Source organism: Folsomia candida, unplaced genomic scaffold, assembly GCF_002217175.1.
Source record: "Folsomia candida strain VU population unplaced genomic scaffold, ASM221717v1 Fcan01_Sc077, whole genome shotgun sequence".
Classification (NCBI taxonomy): domain Eukaryota; kingdom Metazoa; phylum Arthropoda; class Collembola; order Entomobryomorpha; family Isotomidae; genus Folsomia; species Folsomia candida.
Genome location: NW_019091269.1, coordinates 65,840 through 85,356, shown reverse-complemented (window position 1 = coordinate 85,356; position 19,517 = coordinate 65,840). Strand labels below are relative to the sequence as shown.

The 19,517-nt window shown below is 34.4% G+C and overlaps 3 protein-coding genes across 6 annotated transcripts; 2 read left to right on the top strand and 1 right to left on the bottom strand.

Annotated features, from left to right (window-relative positions):
* Window positions 1–6,501: 6,501 nt before the first annotated feature.
* Window positions 6,502–18,258, bottom strand: LOC110862904. Of its 3 annotated transcripts, XM_022112115.2 has the most exons (6): window positions 17,415–18,258; window positions 10,136–10,189; window positions 9,952–10,056; window positions 9,377–9,752; window positions 8,171–8,654; window positions 6,502–7,310 (listed from the first exon to the last, which is right to left on the bottom strand). In XM_022112115.2, exons 2-5 carry the CDS (start codon window positions 10,169–10,171, stop codon window positions 8,200–8,202), a joined length of 972 nt encoding a protein of 323 aa, XP_021967807.1. In that variant the 5' UTR covers window positions 10,172–10,189; window positions 17,415–18,258; the 3' UTR covers window positions 6,502–7,310; window positions 8,171–8,199. The 3 variants fall into 3 exon arrangements, with proteins under 3 accessions (XP_021967807.1, XP_035701829.1, XP_021967808.1); XM_035845936.1 differs by having other exon boundaries at window positions 6,502–8,654; XM_022112116.2 differs by lacking the exons at window positions 6,502–7,310; window positions 8,171–8,654 and adding an exon at window positions 8,707–9,187.
* Window positions 11,467–13,595, top strand: LOC110862896. Of its 2 annotated transcripts, none has more exons than XM_022112104.2 (6): window positions 11,467–11,644; window positions 11,721–11,926; window positions 12,005–12,143; window positions 12,211–12,369; window positions 12,451–12,881; window positions 12,950–13,595. In XM_022112104.2, the coding sequence occupies exons 1-6, from the start codon at window positions 11,603–11,605 to the stop codon at window positions 13,068–13,070; spliced, it is 1,098 nt and encodes a 365-aa protein (XP_021967796.1). In that variant the 5' UTR covers window positions 11,467–11,602; the 3' UTR covers window positions 13,071–13,595. The 2 variants fall into 2 exon arrangements, with proteins under 2 accessions (XP_021967796.1, XP_035701828.1); XM_035845935.1 differs by having other exon boundaries at window positions 11,487–11,644; window positions 11,701–11,926.
* A 157-nt stretch (window positions 18,259–18,415) lies between the features above and the next one.
* On the top strand, window positions 18,416–19,348 carry LOC110862897. Its single transcript, XM_035845937.1, has 3 exons — window positions 18,416–18,557; window positions 18,658–18,837; window positions 19,015–19,348. The coding sequence occupies exons 1-3, from the start codon at window positions 18,497–18,499 to the stop codon at window positions 19,233–19,235; spliced, it is 462 nt and encodes a 153-aa protein (XP_035701830.1). The 5' UTR covers window positions 18,416–18,496; the 3' UTR covers window positions 19,236–19,348.
* Window positions 19,349–19,517: the final 169 nt, after the last annotated feature.

The following is a 19,517-nucleotide window of genomic DNA, read 5'->3' as shown; positions in this document are numbered from 1 at the left end:
GGATAACCATAAACCGTAGGAACTTATACTTCGGTGCAAACGCCACATTAGAAGCCGGTAAAAATTTGAGCTAAATCATAAAACAACAATTTTTGTAAATTTAGTGTATATTTTGTTAATTAAAATATTCTGGTAGATCAAACTACAACATTCATTTTGAAAAAATAAGTTTATAACCGACCATATTTTCATGTTTTTATAATTCCAGGTAAATATCTTCCTACCGTCAAAAAAACTCTTCCCCTGTGACAGGACAGAAATTACGACCAAACTTGAATAATAAGTAATAGTGACGGGTGTTACTGCTTCTGTTAAAAAAAGGTTTGTCTTGCCACGTCTGGAAAAGGCTGTTAAAAAATAAACCCTAATTTTTATAGATTTACTCTAAATATGCGGTAGAAAAGGTCAGGTATGGATTTAACCATAATTTTCTTACAAAACCGTTTCGCTTGGAAGGCATATTTTCCAAGGGTGAAAAGGCTTACTGAAAAATTCTACAAGTGCACTTCTAGCCACGCGATAGTGAGATTTGAATAGATGGAAATGTAACCAAGTAAAGGATTTGCCAGGAATATAAGCGGCCAAATTATAGGAAATCTAACCAGTAGAAACGAAACTAAGGATTTCCACGTGACTCTGTATATTACAAAAATCACTCACTTTCCCCATCTCACCTTGTTTATATGTGAAAAAGTTAACCTCAAAAAACAAATCCTTACCAAACTTCGAGATTCAATTTTCTACCAGAAAATTAATAATACCATACGACGCTAAAAACTTGCAATGATTACGTCCCATCACATTCTAGTAATTCTTTTAAGATTCCGGTACTCCCTAGGATCTGAAGCAGAATACAAATATATCGGTCGTGTTGATTGTGCTTCGTGGAAAAAAAATTTGGCGAGATTCACCAGATTACGAATAACTACCGGTGGCCAGGTTAAGGGGAATTTATAACGGATCGGCAAGTGAAAATCGTCTCTTTTGGTTAGATTTTAGTGTCCCCTTGGTCAAGATTAATGATTCGTACGGACCCCTCTTTCCCCGAAATTTGCTCAGCAAACCGTGCAAAGATTGCGAAAGGTGTGAACTTCTTGTCGCAGCAACGTATCAATTTCCCTGCATGGGTTCGACTCCCGTACCCGAACCCCCGAGGTGGGGATGGTGGGGGGAGCTTTCCTTCGGAGGGGTGAATGCTTCTGCTGTCCACATATTAGTGAACGATGGGGGACAGGTGGCCACGTTTTTTGAGGTGGGTTATTCATCGAAAAATTTTGATTAAAGTATCAAATGTCATTTACTTTAAATTAAGTTAAGGACTAAATATCCTTATCTTATTAAATTGGGGTGCGAAATAAGTTTAAAATCCGATCTGAAAAATACATAAATCTTGGGTGACACCTTACTACACTCTTAAACCCACGGTATAGATATATGACTCTACCTTCTGGTATTGATATGGTACTAGATCAATACTACATGGTTTAAAAACTAATACCAGGCAGTATGAAAATCAATGCTGTAGAGTATTATTGTAATACCAAATTTATACCAGTATGGTATAACGGGTCAATACCGGGGTGGTAGAGTCATATGTGACTACAACTCGTATTGAATTAATATCCAGTTTCTAAGAGTGTACTAAATTTTCCTAATCTTGCATTTAATTACCGAATTGATCTACTAAATTAGCTTGCTACATCAAAGTAAATTTGTTTTCGTACTAAGGAATTTATTACGACGGTGGTATTAGGTGAACGACAAAGTAAAAAATATTACCAGCCTGGTAATAAATTGGAGTTGTATTTAAATAGTTATAAAAAATTGGGCTATCAAGAATTCAAAATTACTGGTGCGGTTATAAATCCTTCATTATAAAGATCAATTCTAAACATACATAACTTTAATTATTTGCTTACCTCATCTCATTTGAGCCTGGGTGAGATAAATGAGAAATATTGAGATTTGTGGCGCCACCTAGTGGTAATAGTAAAGTACTATTAGTAGTGCATTACGATTTCCGCTAGATGGCGCCCATAAATCTCACTATTTCTCATACTTCTCATTAATCTCATTATTTCTCAGTAATCTCACTATTTGTCACTGAGATGAGATTTGTGAATGTGAGATGAGATTTTTGCAACCTTGATACGAAGCCTTAATTATTTGTGTTTTGTTTACCACAGACTAACATGACTCTCCAGAATAACACTCATCCCTCAACTGCTTCAATTGCCACTTCTATCCCACTTCCGAACACGATTTGCGCAGTGTTCCAGGCCTGGGGTCCCGACTACAGATCTGCCTCACTCCCATTGTGGAAGGTGGACGCGGTCGTGGTAAATTGTGACATAATCAGCGGCTCCGGAACCCCGACCAACTTTTGGGATGGACCGCCACATTTCTGCGCCGAGTTGGAAGTTCGGGACCACGCCTTCCCTCATGGTGTCTTCGATATGGGGATCGACACCACATGTCTAGTTTTTGAGCCACCCTTGGAAATTGAGTGGACGACGAAACCTACTTTTTGATATCGACTAGGTACCCAATGGCCCGTCATTTGTCCCCAACTTACTGGCAATGAGATCGATTCAGAAGTTGGGTATGAATGGGCGGGTAATATAAAATTTCGAAAAATGATTGGAGGCAAACCATTCGTTGTTGTGGCATTTTAGCCCGAGTGGGATTCGTGTAAGTTTAACGATGGCTTTGGAATAATAATACTGAAATATTATAGGATGCAGTGTTATAAATATACATAATAACTTAATAACTTTATTTATGGAAGGATTACCTAGAAAATCTAATCTAGAAAGTTGTAAATCCACACTCTCAATAATTTTTGGAACAGATTGTCTCAGACGGAGGTACTATATGACTCTACCGTGCTGGTGATAATTTATCACCCAGAGGTAGTAAAACTTCAGAGGCTAAATCCTGCCTTATACCTATTGTATACACTATGGAAGTAAAAATGCTACCGACCCAGTAGATAATTTGTTACTCTCCGTTGGTAAATTGTACTATAAATATTACCTGCGGTAGAGTCATATAGTATCTACATGGGAAGTAATATTGTCACCCAGTTGTTAAGAGTGCACTCAATAGGGGCACCGGGATGAATCTGAATCCCATATGGACAGCATTTATGCTACGATTATTACGTTGCCCACAGTGATCACTTATGTATGTACCACTCTTAGAAAATATGTCAACCCTAAAATTTTAATTTTAATTCGCTTGTATTCTCCTGATGAAGAGAACACATTGTTATTGAAAGTTTGAGTAATAAATCTTCGTTACAATGTCATCCTTGAATTCCACCGAAAATCCTAACAATAACTTTATATTCATAATCGGTAATGAAAGGTGATACAGGTTGCGGGATATTTTTAAATAATTTTATACTCTGTCTCAAATGTAAGAGATAATAAATGTACATGCTCTGTAATGCATGTGTGTTGAGTTCTTAAATTTTAGTGTATTATCACTAATTTATTACTATATGTTTGTACAAAGTTTCGTTGAATTCCGGCTTAAACTACCTGTGATTTCATCATTCTCCAAAAATTAGCCAAATCTGCCTATCTCAAGAGTAAAAGAAACGCCTCTGTGAAGAAAAGCGTTAAACACGAAAAATGGTTACATACTATCCTCTCGAATGACCTAAATGGTGTACATAAGTGAATACTACATAAATAAATATGCAAGTCGGTTTATATTTACATAGATATTTACATACTTATTTTTTTGGAAAGGCCGTTGTTTCCTGGTTTCAACCATGCACTTTCCAGTGCTAGCTCTCCTCAGGTAAAAAGTAGGGTGAATTTAACTATATATGTCCCTTATCCTTAAGTTCTCTTAAATTCATCAACATTTAACAAGTCCTAAAAATAGTTTACCTAGTAAACTTCTATTGTTTCACACCCTACATATTTTTAGTAGTTTTTATACAACTTAGAACCAACCACCCAAAGTATCAACCCTCTTCAGTAAATATTCTGTTAAAATAGGTATCGTTTCCCCAAATACCTAAGATTGTGATTGTCTTAAGAAATACGTCTGAAAACATGGAATATTTTTTTAAATAACCACAGTCCCTTAATAACCTTTCCGTCGATACGATCCGAGCACGGAAATATCTCGAGAAAACGTTTATAAATCTGACAAATGATTTTACCCCAGAAATAAGTAAATAATTACAATTTCTTAACATATCTAAAATGTTGGTCACAAATTACTTCCTCTTTTCGATATTTATTCTACCCCAAACTGCGGCCACCGACTACAAATACGTCTCCACCTATGATTGCGCTCCATGGAGAGAAATTTGGCGCTTATCTCCAAATTACGAGTCATTTCCGGTGGCCAGATTAACCGCGAAATATCGTGAGCTGAAAGAGATTCCGGATTATTTTTGGACTTTACACTTTAGTGCGGCCGTCGTCGAGATAAACGACACCTTTGGGGCGATCTTCTTAAACAATATTTTATCCAAGCCTCGCCCTAACTGTGGCGGGTGTGATACAATTCAGCGCGCGAATTATAGGGTTCCTTCCCTGGATAAAATATCCCCGCGTGAATTGTGGCCTTTCGGAGTCGTGAATGTTTCCGCGGTTCACCTCCTGGTTAATGAAGAAGGGCAAGAGGCAACGTTCTTTGAGGTAAGGATTATTTTAAAAGTTCACAAATCGCGCCTTTCCAAAATTTGTGTATTGCCTGTTAAACTAAAAAATCATGGAATTAACCCTTCGGAATCACAATGCGATTCTACCACAAGGGCTATAATTCGACGCAAAGTTGACCATAAATTTGGCCAAATTACAATTTATTGCTTTTTGGCACGCATTCTGTTACAGAATTGTAAAAAAATTTCACAGAATTTATTTTATACTTATTATGGTCGTCAAATTGTAGCAAGTACGGTATAAGTTAACAGTATTATTCCAATTGGTAAGAATTTATGACTACTTTTTTCTCGGGTCTATTAAAATATCTAAAAATATCGAGATACCCGTCAACCTGACCGGAGTTGATACGAAAACACTGCAGACATTTCTTCAGTCTTGGCTAACTTTTTCTATTTTTTTCCCGCCACAGAGTGACACATCGATCCCCGATTTCACCCGCCTTCCTCAAACAGCCACCCTCGCGTCGGCCATCCCCGCACCGAACACTGCGTGCAAAGTCTTCCAGGCCTATGACCTCATGTACAATCCAACCTCCCTTGTACTGTGGGAAGTGGGTGCGGTCGTTGTCAACTGTGACATTCTCATCGGCTCCGGAACCCCGACAAACTTTTCGGATGGACCGCTACATTTCTGCGCCGAGTTGGAGGTTCTGGACCACGTGCAACCTGAAACTGTTTTAGATGCCCAAATCAGCCGGACCTGTGACCTTTACCAGCCTCCACTGGAGGTTGACTAGTTTACCGTACCGACCCATCGTTGGGCTATGGGCGAACAGTGGCCCGTGCTTTGTCCGCAAATTGGTAGTAATGGGATCGGGGAAACGAGAGACTTGTATGGGTGGGCGGGGAATATAAAATTTCGTAAAATGATAGCTGGTAAACCGTTCGTGGTAGTTGAGTATTTCAGTATGCGGGGAATGGCGGTGAATTTAACGGTAGTAATGACATAATGAAGGAATTTTAGATTTTGTTAGTTTACATTGAAAGCAGGGTTCGCCACGGGTTTTTGTGGGTTGGGATTATTGTGGGTTGGGGTTTTTGTGGATATCAAACCTAGGAAAAACCCCTCCATAATGTCCATGTTAAATTGGTGTTTTTGTGGGTTTCTGTGAGTTTTTGTTTGGTTTTTCTATGATTTTCAGACAATAAATAAAAAAAAATACATATTAAAATTACATAGTTTAAAATTCTGAGAATTTTCATGTGTGACATGAAATTTTAAATACCAGTAGCATGTTTGGTCTAGTTTTCTATGTTAAACGTGTTAAAGATGGATTACTGACATGGAAGTTCAAGTCACACAAAAATAATATGGTAGAAATTTTAAAATTAATCGCTTTTTTAAAAAAGTGGTCGATGTTCACAATTACCACTAATCGGTTAGTTTTTGCGCGATTTTAAAAATGAAAACGGCTTTGCAAACCTTGGACCATAGCGTAAATACTAATAAACTATTTAAATATTTTTTTTATTACTCGACCAAAGTATCCTGGGCCAGCCCAGGATTATCTGTAGGATAATATATTGTGAGGCCATTAGCCATCGGCCTCCCAGACAGACAGAGAGACATGACGGGTACATAAGCCCTGGGTCTGCTAAAAAATCAAAATTAATGCAGCTAGACAAACGCGTAGCTGAATTTAATGTGTAATTATGTATACTTGTGTAGTTATCTGATTTACATAATAGTTACCATTATTACTGTTGAGTCCTTACTTACGATGTAACTGTTATAAATTTACCAAATTGCATTGTCTGTCGGCTTTAAATCAATAAATTGATAAATATATTGTAGCTATTTGAAGCATAAATTTGTAAATAATGCATACCAAACTGGCATTGATTTATTAGTATACATTTCGTGCAACATTTATTGTGTCAGATTTACATATGAAGTTTGCACAAGTTTAGTTAATACAATTAGCTGTGTTGGTACAGATTTAGTGCATTATTATACGTACAAATTCTGTATTAGTTATTTATACAAACAATACAATTAAAAGCGATCAAACTTGCATCAAACTTGTACAGATTTTTTGTACTAATCATGTATGTACAACACTTGCCTGACTCTGCTGCTCAAGAGACTTGGGTCTTAATGTGGCTTGTAATAGATTATAATTAATTACTACCATCCAACGCTACCTAATTTCATTAGATATATTAACTATTTGACTTATTGACAAGTAATACATTACTTACAAAACAAAAATTTTGACTGTTTCCTTTATTTCACAATAAATGTTTTTCACTTTTTGGAAAATCTTTCTCTCATGTGGTAGCAACTGTTTTTTCTTAGCTCGCATAATCTTTCTTAAACACTTAAATTTTATTTTATTTTATTTTATTTTATTTATAAATAAAAAAGGTCTCAAAACTGGACGATAAATATCCGTAAGGTTGTTTTTTTTTCAATCTAAAGAAGCCATGCCTACAGAGTTTATTTCGCTCGCCAGTGTATATGTATGTATGCATCTCTCATGAGACTTTTTTAATAATCTTTGCCTGATTTTATTGCATGTGTGTTTCAGCACAATGAATTTGTTAGGGCTGCTGACATAAACAAAGATTTGACGCTTTATACGATCTCCAAACCTTTCTTTTTCCCGATGATGAGCAACTAAGGAGCGAGTCATAAGTTTCGCAACCACTGTTTGTTGATCTTACGGTAAGCAAAAACAAATTGAAAGTTTTTTTTTATTATTTTGTAGAAAAAGCGATTTGTCACGAAAATTCTGTTTCAATTAGGATGGTACACTCTTATAAACTGGGTATTGATTCTATGCCGATGGTATAGATATATGACTCTACCGCGTCGGTATTGATCCGTTATACCATACCGGTATAAACTCGGTATTAAAATAATACTCTACCGTATTAATTTTAATACTACCTGGTATTGATTTATAAACCATGTAGTATTGATCTAATACCATATCAATACCACGCGGTAGAGTCATATATCTATACCGTGGGGAATTGATTTTGTTTAGAGTGTATTCCTAACGCTAAGAAAATGCGATGGGTACAACGACAAGTCCTCGCAAAACGTGTTGTGCACTTTGGCAAAAAAGCGGCCAGATAAGGCATCGTGTAATTATGATCCAATTGTCACGAGCTACCTGAGTGAGAAAAAAAATCGATTTTGTAGCTAAATCGGATAATGTTCCTAATGTCCCACAAACCATAGGTATTGAAAGGTTTTGAGTATTGTGCAAGACAGAGTATGCTAGACGACCAAAAGCACCAAAAAACCTGCGAGGATTTCGACACTTAATTGGTGAAATCCTTATGAACGTGGCGGAAAAGTCGGGAAAAGCAGTTTTGAGACACTCTCGGAAGAACTCATGGGAAATTGGGTACAAAAGGATTGACGATGCAAATTTGGGCTAATTATGTAGATAATCGTATTTGTGATAAAGATTGCCAAATTTTGTGGAATTTGAACTTATGGTTCTATAACAAACTAGATTTTTGTACCTTGCGAAACTTATGACTCAATCCTTAGTTTAAATTGTACGCCTTATCGGCTGGTTTGTAATTGGTACAACGGTGGTATGGTTTGGCTCAAGATTTTCTGGTTGTCGTGAGTCTGTCCATGTTATCCACGCAAGGCACCAACAAAGTTTTTCATCCTTACTCATTGAAGTAAAATTGTGTGTACTAAATGATCCATAATTTTCTGAAGAAGCACTATGAAAATTAATTTCATGCTCATCGTTTTCTTGCTGTTGGGCGAAACAACAACCGTACTCTTCATTATTATTGGACACAGAGTTCCGACATGGGTTGGATGCTTCATTGGTAACAATGCCAGGATCGCAGTAATTAGAATTGACATTTGGATTTGGATTTAAATGCGAATCTTGATGTACACGCTTTTGAGACGATTCGAATCTGCTATTATTTGTATTGTTTAAGCAATTGATGCCCGTTTTGTTCTTGCCTTGTCCTCTTTTAGTTCCTATGAATTAAATAAATTATATAAATCAATCAATATTTGTATTAATCGGCAATTGATGTATATCAAGTTAAATATTTATTAGCACAAAAACTTTGTTAATGTTTACATAATTATAAGGATTTTGATTGACAGAGAAAGTACATCATTGCAATTACGTAATACTATGTATGAAATTTCAAAATCTATTATAAACAAAAAACGAAATATTACTCAAATACAGGAACTAAACGAAAATTAGCCAAGTTAAGTCGAAGGTTGTAAAACTTGAGGTCTAACTGGGAAAATCAGATTTAAAGTCTTGCAAGAAAAACATTTAAAGAATTGCAAAATGATATCCAATCCCAAAGGTATCATAACAATTAAGACCATTAGGAAAGAAGTAACCTTGAATAATGACCATCCTATCAAGTGAAATATCTTTATGGTCGAAATCCTTAATAAATATATAACAGTTGCCGCATATGATTGATAATTCAGACACCAGACAAAACTTAAAAATTTCCACATTATCTCCAAAACTGTATTTTTCCAATCTGCAACGGAATAGAACATAGTTTTTTAAAAGGAATGTTCAAGTACAAAAATATATTCTTTTCTTGGCCTAATTTTTTTAGTAATACGCAAGATTAAAATATATCTTTAATCATTAGTTTGGATTGGTTATGAAAAATTTTAAAGCATAACTATAATACTGCTGAAAGTTAATAAAAAAAATTTAGTACCTTTTCTCCTCAACTTTTTAATTCTTTTATGGCTAATTTCATTTATCGAGGCAATTTCCTGTTTTCCTCTTTCTCTGATTTTCCTAATTTCATCGTCCGTCTGCTCCTGTAAAATTCGCCTCTTCTCATTTTCCTCATTAATTGTTACCACACGTGCGGAGTTAGCGTTTTCTTGTAAGGTTCGGGTTTGTTCTTGATATTGCACAATTGCTCCAGAAATTTTAGCCTGGTTATTTTCCACTGTAATGAGTGCCTGAGCTGCTTCAAGTTTAGCCTTCTTCTCATTCTCATCGGCTAATTTCTGAGTTCGCAATTTTGATCGTGCTGTTGATAAGTTTATAGTTTCGATTTGTGCTGACGACGAGAATTCTATGGCCTACAGAAATTATTCAAAACATTCCTCATTGTTCTTATTCCGGGCATACATTACAAATTCGAATATTTGTATCGTTATTTTTTGGAAATTGTTTTGGCAAAACATTTCACAAAGTTAAGCCATGCTTGGAGAGGAGACGGTTTGCAAACACTTTTACAATACGTATTAAATAGGTGCACGAATTAATTCTTTAACTTACTTGTAATGCGTTTGATGTTTCAGCTTCAATTTTCGCGGTCACAATTTGATATTGACGTTGCTGCCTCTGAATTTCTATCCCGGCCTTTTCACGGACTTCTTCTTGCTGTTAAAAAAAGTTTAAGTTACTTTTATGAATAATAATATGTAATGGTATGGAATATAAAATTTAACATATTATGCACCTCCTTAATGTGGTTATTTAAAAATGTGTCGGCCATTTTTCAAATACTTTGCATCTAAGTTGGAAATTATTTGATAATATTTGTAATAAATATAATTTAATAGAAATTACTAATTAATGTTTCAACCACAACTACCATGTCGAGTCTGGTTTGAGTTACAATAAAAAAATCACTTAATAATTCATTGACCGATAAGAAGCATGATATATGTTTGATATCTTTACTTGATTCGCTCATACGCATGTACAATTTTTATGGTAAAATAAACGTTATTGACTGTTGGTAAACTACACCTCACGGTAAACACAAATAATCTTTCTCACTCTGACGTTTATAGTGGTTTACCTACGGAAATGAGAGTGATGAATAAACAATAATATTATGTGTAAAAGTCGAAAAAATAATAAAAATAAAGGTTAATATATGATAACGCCAAACTTTTATTTAATTTGAGGATTGACGACCGTGTTTGTAATTCTTCACCTGGTTGTGTTCTGATTTGAAATATGTACAGTTTATAATAGGACATAAAAAATTAATAACTTATACTACAGAATAATTCAGATGTCTTAAAATATGCTAATTAACTATGGTTTACTGAATATGTAGATTAAATCATTCCTCTTAATAAACATACATACACATGAATGTGTCTACATATATTTTCAATCCAGCAATAAGAATGTTTGCATTCAGTCGTAAACAACAATAAACCAACGTCTGGTTTGGGTAATAAATAATTTGCTATAGAGTGAAGAGCAAGTTTGATAATGCGGAAGAAATATTGTCCTGGTCAGAGCAAGTGGACCGATGTTTATACATATTTACACTCTGAAGCAACACTACATCCTACATATAACCTATTTGTGTACATAACTTTGCCTTTAGATTTGTATGAGATCACGGACGTAATAGTTTCCGGGAATGTGAGTTATGCATAAAACAGTCAGTACAGATGTAAAGTTATTTTGTACTCGGTTGACACACGGAAATACTTCGAACTCTTCAATGTTCTTCCTTACTTTCTCCCTCGTACTTATTTGTACATTGATTTATTTATAAATATGTATTTCCACATTTATAAATATGTACTGGTTGACTATAAAACGTGGTTAGTGTGGAGAACGTAGACCTGTATTAATGTTTACCTAACTCTCCTCACAATGCAACATACAGGATATTTGCTGAAAGCTTTAATCAATAGTAAATATGTATGTATGTACGCAGTAAATAACAAACAATATAAAGTTTTTCCAGACTATTGTAACTAATTTAACCATTGCTTCCTTACATGTGCTATTATGTAAGTATATAAATACAAGAGGGTAGTACAACGGGCCACACAAGGTTGTCTTGTAGTCGGTGTTTAATCCTTGAACTATTACCAACAAAAATTTTAAAAAAGGAACTAAAAGAATTCCCGTAATATTCTCTGTTTCACCAAATCGAATTAATACAACTTTTAAAATGGTTAGATCGAATGGGTCAGTAGATATTGAAGACGTTACCGTAAGTTGCAGACATTTTGTAGAGTCAACCTTATACATAAAATTTTCTTAATTTAGCTTTGTAAATATGTGTAAAGGACCAGACGGATGATATCCCATCGAATGAAACGTTCGCCATGGAGTCATCTTCAGGGAAACAAGTAGGAGTGGTTCATCCCTTGGCGACCCAAGAAAACGGAAACATGCCTCAGGAACATCACAATGTGAATGCGGACTATTATTTGGGACAGGTGCAATCAAGGGACCTTTACAATGGGGTGAAAGATATTCTAGACCAATCCAAGTGTGTTTAAGACAAAGATTTTTTTTATATAAATTTAGTTAACAAACCTTCTAAATTATTTATTTTCTTTGAAATCAGAGTTTCTGAAGAACAGATGGGTATAGTTGACTCTCCAGAAGCGACATTTCTTGGTTTTATCAAAAGTTTTACTCAAGTTCTTCCCGAGGAGTCACGACCTATTGTTGTGCCATGCCTTGCTATTACATTTTTTTCGTTGGTATGTTTCTTCCAGTATTTTACGGATATTAGTTTAAACTAAGTTAACTTTTTTTTATTTCATCAAGGCTTTAACTCCCAATTTTATATATCTTGTTCTGGCCTCGTCCTTTGTTTCGGTGTTCTGCTACTTAGTGAAGAAAATATGTGTCGATCCCAATGTAGAAAAACGGCTTGCGGCCCACCACGCTGTAAACGAAGTGAACAAAAGATCCGCTGAAGTTATGGTAATATACTTGTAGATTGAACCTATTATTTCTGTCTACTTTACAATAATAATTATTTCCATTCTTCTCTCAAATTTCCAGAATACAACAATTGGAGCAATTGGTAGTCACCGAATAGACCAATTTTTGGAGTTCAACAGACAAACTTTAGAGTGGAAAAGTAATATCATGGAAAGTCAACGTAACGCATTTGTTGACCAGCAGAAAATAGATAAAGATAAAACTGTAGCCTTGGCCAAGATCAATAGCCCCATTGAACAATCACGTCACAATTTACAGCTAAAATTGAAAGAAATAACCCAAGCTCAAAACATGAAATCTATCGAAGAAAATAGCAAAGCTCAAATTAAAAAAATGCAAATTGACGGTTCTGCGAAACTATATGAAGAGAAAACTAAACAGATGGAAATTGAAAAATCTATCCAGAGAGATATCGCATTAGAAAAAGAACTGACAGCCAGAAACAAAATTACGCAGGATACTCAGAAAAACATTGTAGAGGTGCAAGAAAGGTAACTCAAAATTTAATAATTTTATTCGGGTGTAAGTAAGTGATGGAAATTTTGGCCTTATTTTATAGCAATAATACAGCTCGGGCAAAAGTAAATGCGAGTTTGGCAGAATCCGAAGCCTTGTGCAATGTCGCGTTGGAAGGTGCAAAGAATGGGATTAAGTACAATGTCTACCTAAACCGGGAGTAAATAGTATAGTTAACAAATTAATTGTTGGATAAGTGATTTACTATGGAATAAACTATTATTATGAGTACTTTTATAGAAGAAAATTCGCCCACTGAGTGATTCTTGATGTAGTAATTATTTTTAAATTTTGAATATTTTGGGCACACTTAAAATTTTACTTGATGGGAGATAAGTAGGAATTACACTAAATAAATTCAATTGTTAATAACAGAATAAACAAATTTAAAATCAAGGTAACTTCTTTGTGATTTTGCGTTTGTTAAATTATAATAAAAAGAATTAAACATGTTGTCAGATTAAATTCGTACGTACTTGTAAATCTTGCTAAAGGAGTTGCATGTCAAGCCAAGATATGTTGTATGATTTCCTACAGCTTAGTTGGTAATGAATTAATTTAAGTTTATGTATAAGGATCATATGATACCGTCATAATTATAAATTGTCAAAAGTAGAGTGAAATTTAATTATTCGATTAGTAAATATGCTTTGTCGAAATTTAAATAATAAAGAGTTTACAAGACCGTATTCTTTACATATTTATGCATTACACATTAATCAAAATAATTTACTTTTATAAAACAAAACTCCAATAAAAATTCATTAAATGCCACAGGTAAATTATAATGATAAAAAATAATTGATCCAAGACTTGCTAAACGGTTGTACTACTTTTAGTTAAGCAATTTTTACATAAACATAATTACGGAAATATTTGATACTATTTGACGTATAACAGATTTCAGAGAGATTTTACCGCATCAGGCTCAGGCATATACATGACAATGAATTGATTAATGTATAAAAATTTATTAATTAAACACATCTAAATATGTAGAAGAATTTGCATAACATTGTAAATAAAGAAACTTATTACATATTCGTTTTAGGCAGTGGTTCAAAGTTTTATTCAGTTTTATTTGCATTTATTTACATGCAAATAAATATGTCGTTGGCACCTGTCAGTTTTGACTTGCACCTGAATATTTATCTGTCATTGAGAGGAGTGTAAAGATTAAAACTTACAAAAGGTAAACCATATTCATACGTATCGTTATAGTTGTTATGTGACAAAATATTTGTGACTAAACTTATGGATTAATTGCCAATCGTATATCATATTAAGATTTTTGTAAATAAAGCATCATATGCATAAATCAAATCAAAGTGTTTAATCATACAAACGCTGCGTTATCAAGTACGTTATTTGTCAAATAAACCTTTGGAAACTCCACCTGGAATTGGTAAACTTACATAAAAGAGAACACTAATTCATACAAAATATCGTGTTGACTACGTAATATTTATAGTGCGGAAGGAAAAGTAAATATACAACATGCCTGATTGATTTGTATTCAAACAAGGATATTCAAATACAAAATAGTTGCTTTATTTTTACTTCCGGGGTATAGGAATATATAACTATATATAAGACGTGAAGAATACATAAGTTTAGTAAGTATTGAAATTATTTTACAGCGACGGTCTCAATACAAAGCACTTGTTTTGTCAAATTAGCCAAAAGCTGAAATCTATTTGATTTAAGATCTAGCATTTGCCAAGAATCCTACGGGAATGGAGAATCTTAAGATCTACGGTGAATTTGAAGGTCTCAATTTTCCTGAGCCAGGAGGTTATTGGGGGAGAAAATCGCTAGTAATTAAACCAAATGCATCGAGAATCTCAAAAAATATTAACATATTGGATCGTAAAATTTACCATTGGAAATATGTAAATTATTCTTCTCATCACGAGAAATATTATTTCTATCAATCACTCTGGAAAATTAGTTGTCAAAGCGTTATTATTTTGTTTATGGCAAGTCACAGATTACAAACAAGCTTTAATGAAATATTTTCATTTATCTAATGTCAATACATAATTATATTTTACATTTATTCCAGATTCATTGTCTATTCGCCTATGATATGATTTTGCCAATATGTACCATACTCTGCATCGGTTTTGCTATCGGGGCTACCGTACAGATGCATCACAATCAACTGAGGCGTACTGAGAAGAATCGATAATCTGGACAGGATCACATTTTTGGTTACATCCTGAAATGTCCCTAAACCATTTACTCAACTAAACAAATTAGCTCAATATCCGTTTTTTACTGTTGTACGAGGGGATATACCTTAGAATCTACCGTTAAGCATAAAGTTAGAAATTTGAAACTCCACTCATTTAATGCTTGTATCATTTGTACATTGTGCACGAAAATTTATAAGAATCTGACTTTTTTCACAATAAAATCTCAAAATCAAAAGGTGTAAGCAAAAATTTAATTTTCTGAAATTTAGGTGAGATCAGCCATTTTTTGGACTGTATTGGGAATCTGCTACCAAATATTTTGAAAATTTGCAGAAAGTATATGGGTAATGTAACACAGGTTCAAGATGGATTGGTGATTTTAAGAGTGAGAGACAGAGTGTAGAAGATGAAACGCGTGATGATCGCCTATCTTGCATTTTTGATGATTTCATGTGCCCGCTAGTCATTACATTATCGAACTAGAGCTTCGAGCTGCCATTCATCAGATTGCTTAGGAGTATAAAATAGACTAGTCTTACTGTACAGAGTGTGAAAAGACTTGGTTATCACTTTACAAAACTCCCCCAACTACATTGACATTTTTGTTACAATTTGTCTTGTCCAGGGTTCCGGGTGGTAATTACTGCTGGTAATTAAACTTAATTAACGGTAATTACCACCTGAGTTTGTTGCTTTATCAGATCCCATTGGAAACTCAACTGTTTCTAAATATCGCATTTTTAGTGCATACCCATGTTCAGAACATTTCTAAAAATCCTAGTGATTTTCAAAAAGCTCATTTTGGTATTGGATATGATAAAGATAATGTAGTTTTTAAAAAGTAAAATTCGATTATACCTACACGGCAATTATTTTGTCAACCCATGGCAACTCTCTCTAAAGTTTTTTATTGGATACATTCCCACTAAGGGGATGTCCTTAGCCTTTATACATATGCCGAACTTCCATGTTAAGGGAATCAGTTATGCAAAAATTAAATTGTGAATCATTCTGAAAAACCCAACTAGTTTAGGTTACATATATCACCCTTCAATCATATAAACATCTCCATCTGTTCAATTACCAAATTTCGAGATAGATTGAATTTATTAAATTAACCATAAATAAGAAATTCAGATTACATATTTAATACATCACGACTACATTGTACATACATATATTTAGTGCGTGTATCATATCCAGTACAATGCAAAGAAAAATGGTCTGTGCATTTATTAACCAAGATATTGTCGTTCCAATTCTCAAAAGACGTAAGTACAATCGATCATTAATTTTAAATAGACGTATGCGCGTTCAATGTGCCTCTTATGGAACTTAAATTAAGGATCGATTGTACTTGCATCTTTTCAAAATTAAGCAACGACTGCACTTAATTCTTTTTAGAATTAATACGACGATATGTATGTAGGTAGGTAGTGCATTTCATGACAAGTAATCAAAGCAGCGTATGAATCCAAATATTTGACCCAGATACATGTATGTGAGTTTATAAATATATAATAGTCACTGTAAGATAAATGTATACATGCCTAAGCAAACCAAACCTAATCCACAAATACTCCCAATACCCAAGGAAGAATAAAAATTTGGTACATTCATATCTTCCAAGCTTAATAGTCATCAATGCGTTTACATACTGGAAGCCATCACCAAGTACTTGACCTACTTTATGTAACTGTAACTGAATATCTGTCTTGTTTAAGCAGGGTCGGATTATGAATAAGTTGGCTCATACATAATGGTCATTCTTGCCATCAACATGTTTTTGGTATTAAAATCGAGTACAACTTACACCATTTACATACATATAACGGAGGTTTCACTGGGTGAGCATCAGACTGCAAGGTTAATAACGGTTTTTTCTATTTGAGGAAATATTTCGGGTAAGATTGCCCATTGTAAAATCTATTGTGACCCGTTTAATACCCTCAAAATAAATAATTTGTGTAAGTTCAACTATGGTAGGCTTTTAAAAATTAGACCCTGTTTAATGGTTTTCTCAAATTAAACATTTTTGTGAGGATATGGTCGTATTTTTAAAATTCGGAAATTTTAAAATTTTACCCATCGTCTAAGGTTGTCAGAACCGTTTAAAATTTAGAAATCTTTCAAAAACAGAGGGAGCAGGTGTAACCTGAATTTTCCATGCGTTCAAAAAAATGTCTGATTTTTAAAAGTCTATCATAAAGAAATTCCGAATTTTATAGGTGATTAGCCAAATTATTAAGTACAATTGTTAGGACCTTAACTTAGCAATGAGTATAACCTGTTTCAAATAAATATACTTACCAGGTAAACTCGTGACCTGTCGTTTAAGCCATCCCACTGTATACATAAGATGCTAAATTTAACAGTAGTCCCCTAAACTGACGATACTTCCATATAAAACTTTTCTTCACTCTGTGACGATTTTGGTGACACAAATGAAAGAGTGACCCCTGCGTTCAAATAGTCTCGCTTTGACATAATTATCCTTCTCCAACCTTCACTCGGAATTACGTAGTTCGGTGAATTTTTATCCAAAATATTTGAAACCTGGCAGGAACGTACATTAATATACAGTGCATCGGAATATAATTTTGATTCCCATTTCACCTACTGAAAATTTTAAGTGATCCAATAAAACTTGTAATTTGTGAGGAATTATCAAAATTTAAAAAAAATTGGGAGGTTTAATTTTTCATTTAAAACTTTCAGTGTGTGGAACGGAAACTCATTATATATTCAAATGCACCATATATTCATGTACGTACATTCGTTCCAATTTTCACATTTTTAGGATATAAATTAACACAACTACGTATTTAAATGCCCGTGAAAGTTGAAGGGGTGATATTTATCTCAAGGCGAGATAAATATTCATTATTTGAAGGCATAGTCACCACGTCTCCCAACATGGGAAACAGTGCCCGTTCGCCTTCACCTAAATCGTCACAGATGGACGAAAATTAAATTGACATTCTTAATTAACAATGTCACGACGTATGTATTTCAAGTGAAATCGTACTTAAAAACACGCACTCGTTGCAATTAATACCAATTTAAAAATCAAAACATTAAAAATCCTAAAATACTTTGCACTGCCTCCTTTTGACGTGTTTTGTCTAACAAATTTTCTCTCGGTAGCTGATATGACATACTTATGGCTTCATTAACTAATGCCATTTTACACATTTCGGTGAAGTTTGGGGTAATTTGAAACACTCCTGCCATGATTAATGCAAAACGAGCGCATTGCCTATTAATATATTCTGCACTGTATTTATATTGGACAAGTAAGGAGTCAATTGCGAAGATAAGTGAAATCGACCCACTGGTTCGCCAGATACAATAAACAAGTGCAGGGAAAGTGGGTCATATCAAGTGATGAAATGAGTCTCAGTGCTGTGGCTACTTTAATTGTGTTACTGTTCTATTTGGCCAAATGCGACGGTAATAAAAAGAGATAAATAACTATAAATCAATCAATGATATTCTCTCTTTTGACGACTTTAGTTGGATTTATGAATGAATGCGTTCTTTTGTCCCACAGGTCGGTTGTCCACTCGCTGCTATGTATGCCGATCCAGGGGTGAGATGGGAGATTGTAAGGATCCATTCAACTTCAATGACACGTCCATCAAAGAGTTGCCAGGACTACCTGTTTCGGTGACACCATGTCCTTCAGGCTGGTGTCGCAAACAGACGGAGGGGATCCGTGGACCAGCAGATGGTATGTAAAATTAAATTATACAACATCATGTGCATTATTCTCATATTTACACGTACAGAATATATATGCACTGTAGTTTATTCATGTGTCGCGAATCATCACCAAACTGCCTTTCAAATAAAAACACAATAAGTTTGTGCTTCCTGAATTGATACATTTGACTCTGATTTCTTCCAGAATATGGCTCAGCCACGGACCGTTCTTGTCTCAGCCAAGCACCGAATGATGGCGAAGAGCGATGCGCAGAGGTCAACATTCGCAACAAGGTGTCTCGATTGTGTTTATGCAGGGGAGATTTATGCAACAAGGCGTCTCCATCTCAACACTACGGCTCCATCCTCCTTATAGCCTTCCTAACGACGGTCTTCCTCCCCATGTCGAACTATTCTGGCCACTGAATAAAATTAAGATGGTTGTTGAATAATCATTTTTCGTCCTATAATTATTAGCTCTCTGTTATTACCAAATTTCATATTATTACTAAATAATAAATCTTGGCTGTCCAGCAAATCTTGGGATTTCGGTTTATCGATCAGATTATTAAGTAATTCGACATCGTTGTCCCTTCTGCCGTCCAGCAGAATCTTGAGATTCAAAAGTTGTAAAATAGCTTTGTATAGCACACATTCAACTGAATGTAGACAATTGTTTATTCCAATATATTAAACAGCGACCGGTTT

Bases quoted from the DNA above. Each gene is read 5' to 3' on its own strand.
- LOC110862904 (XM_035845936.1), bottom strand. From the start codon at position 10,171: ATGGCCGACACATTTTTAAATAACCACATTAAGGAG. The intron at 10,057-10,135 runs GTGCATAATATG...TTTTTTTAACAG, and splicing joins TAAATAACCACATTAAGGAG to CAAGAAGAAGTCCGTGAAAA. The intron at 9,753-9,951 runs GTAAGTTAAAGA...TAATTTCTGTAG, and splicing joins AAACATCAAACGCATTACAA to GCCATAGAATTCTCGTCGTC.
- LOC110862897 (XM_035845937.1), top strand. From the start codon at position 18,497: ATGAGTCTCAGTGCTGTGGCTACTTTAATTGTGTTACTGTTCTATTTG. The intron at 18,558-18,657 runs GTAATAAAAAGA...TTTGTCCCACAG, and splicing joins CTATTTGGCCAAATGCGACG to GTCGGTTGTCCACTCGCTGC. The intron at 18,838-19,014 runs GTATGTAAAATT...GATTTCTTCCAG, and splicing joins GATCCGTGGACCAGCAGATG to AATATGGCTCAGCCACGGAC.
- LOC110862896 (XM_022112104.2), top strand. From the start codon at position 11,603: ATGGTTAGATCGAATGGGTCAGTAGATATTGAAGACGTTACC. The intron at 11,645-11,720 runs GTAAGTTGCAGA...ATATGTGTAAAG, and splicing joins TAGATATTGAAGACGTTACC to GACCAGACGGATGATATCCC. The intron at 11,927-12,004 runs GTGTGTTTAAGA...CTTTGAAATCAG, and splicing joins GATATTCTAGACCAATCCAA to AGTTTCTGAAGAACAGATGG.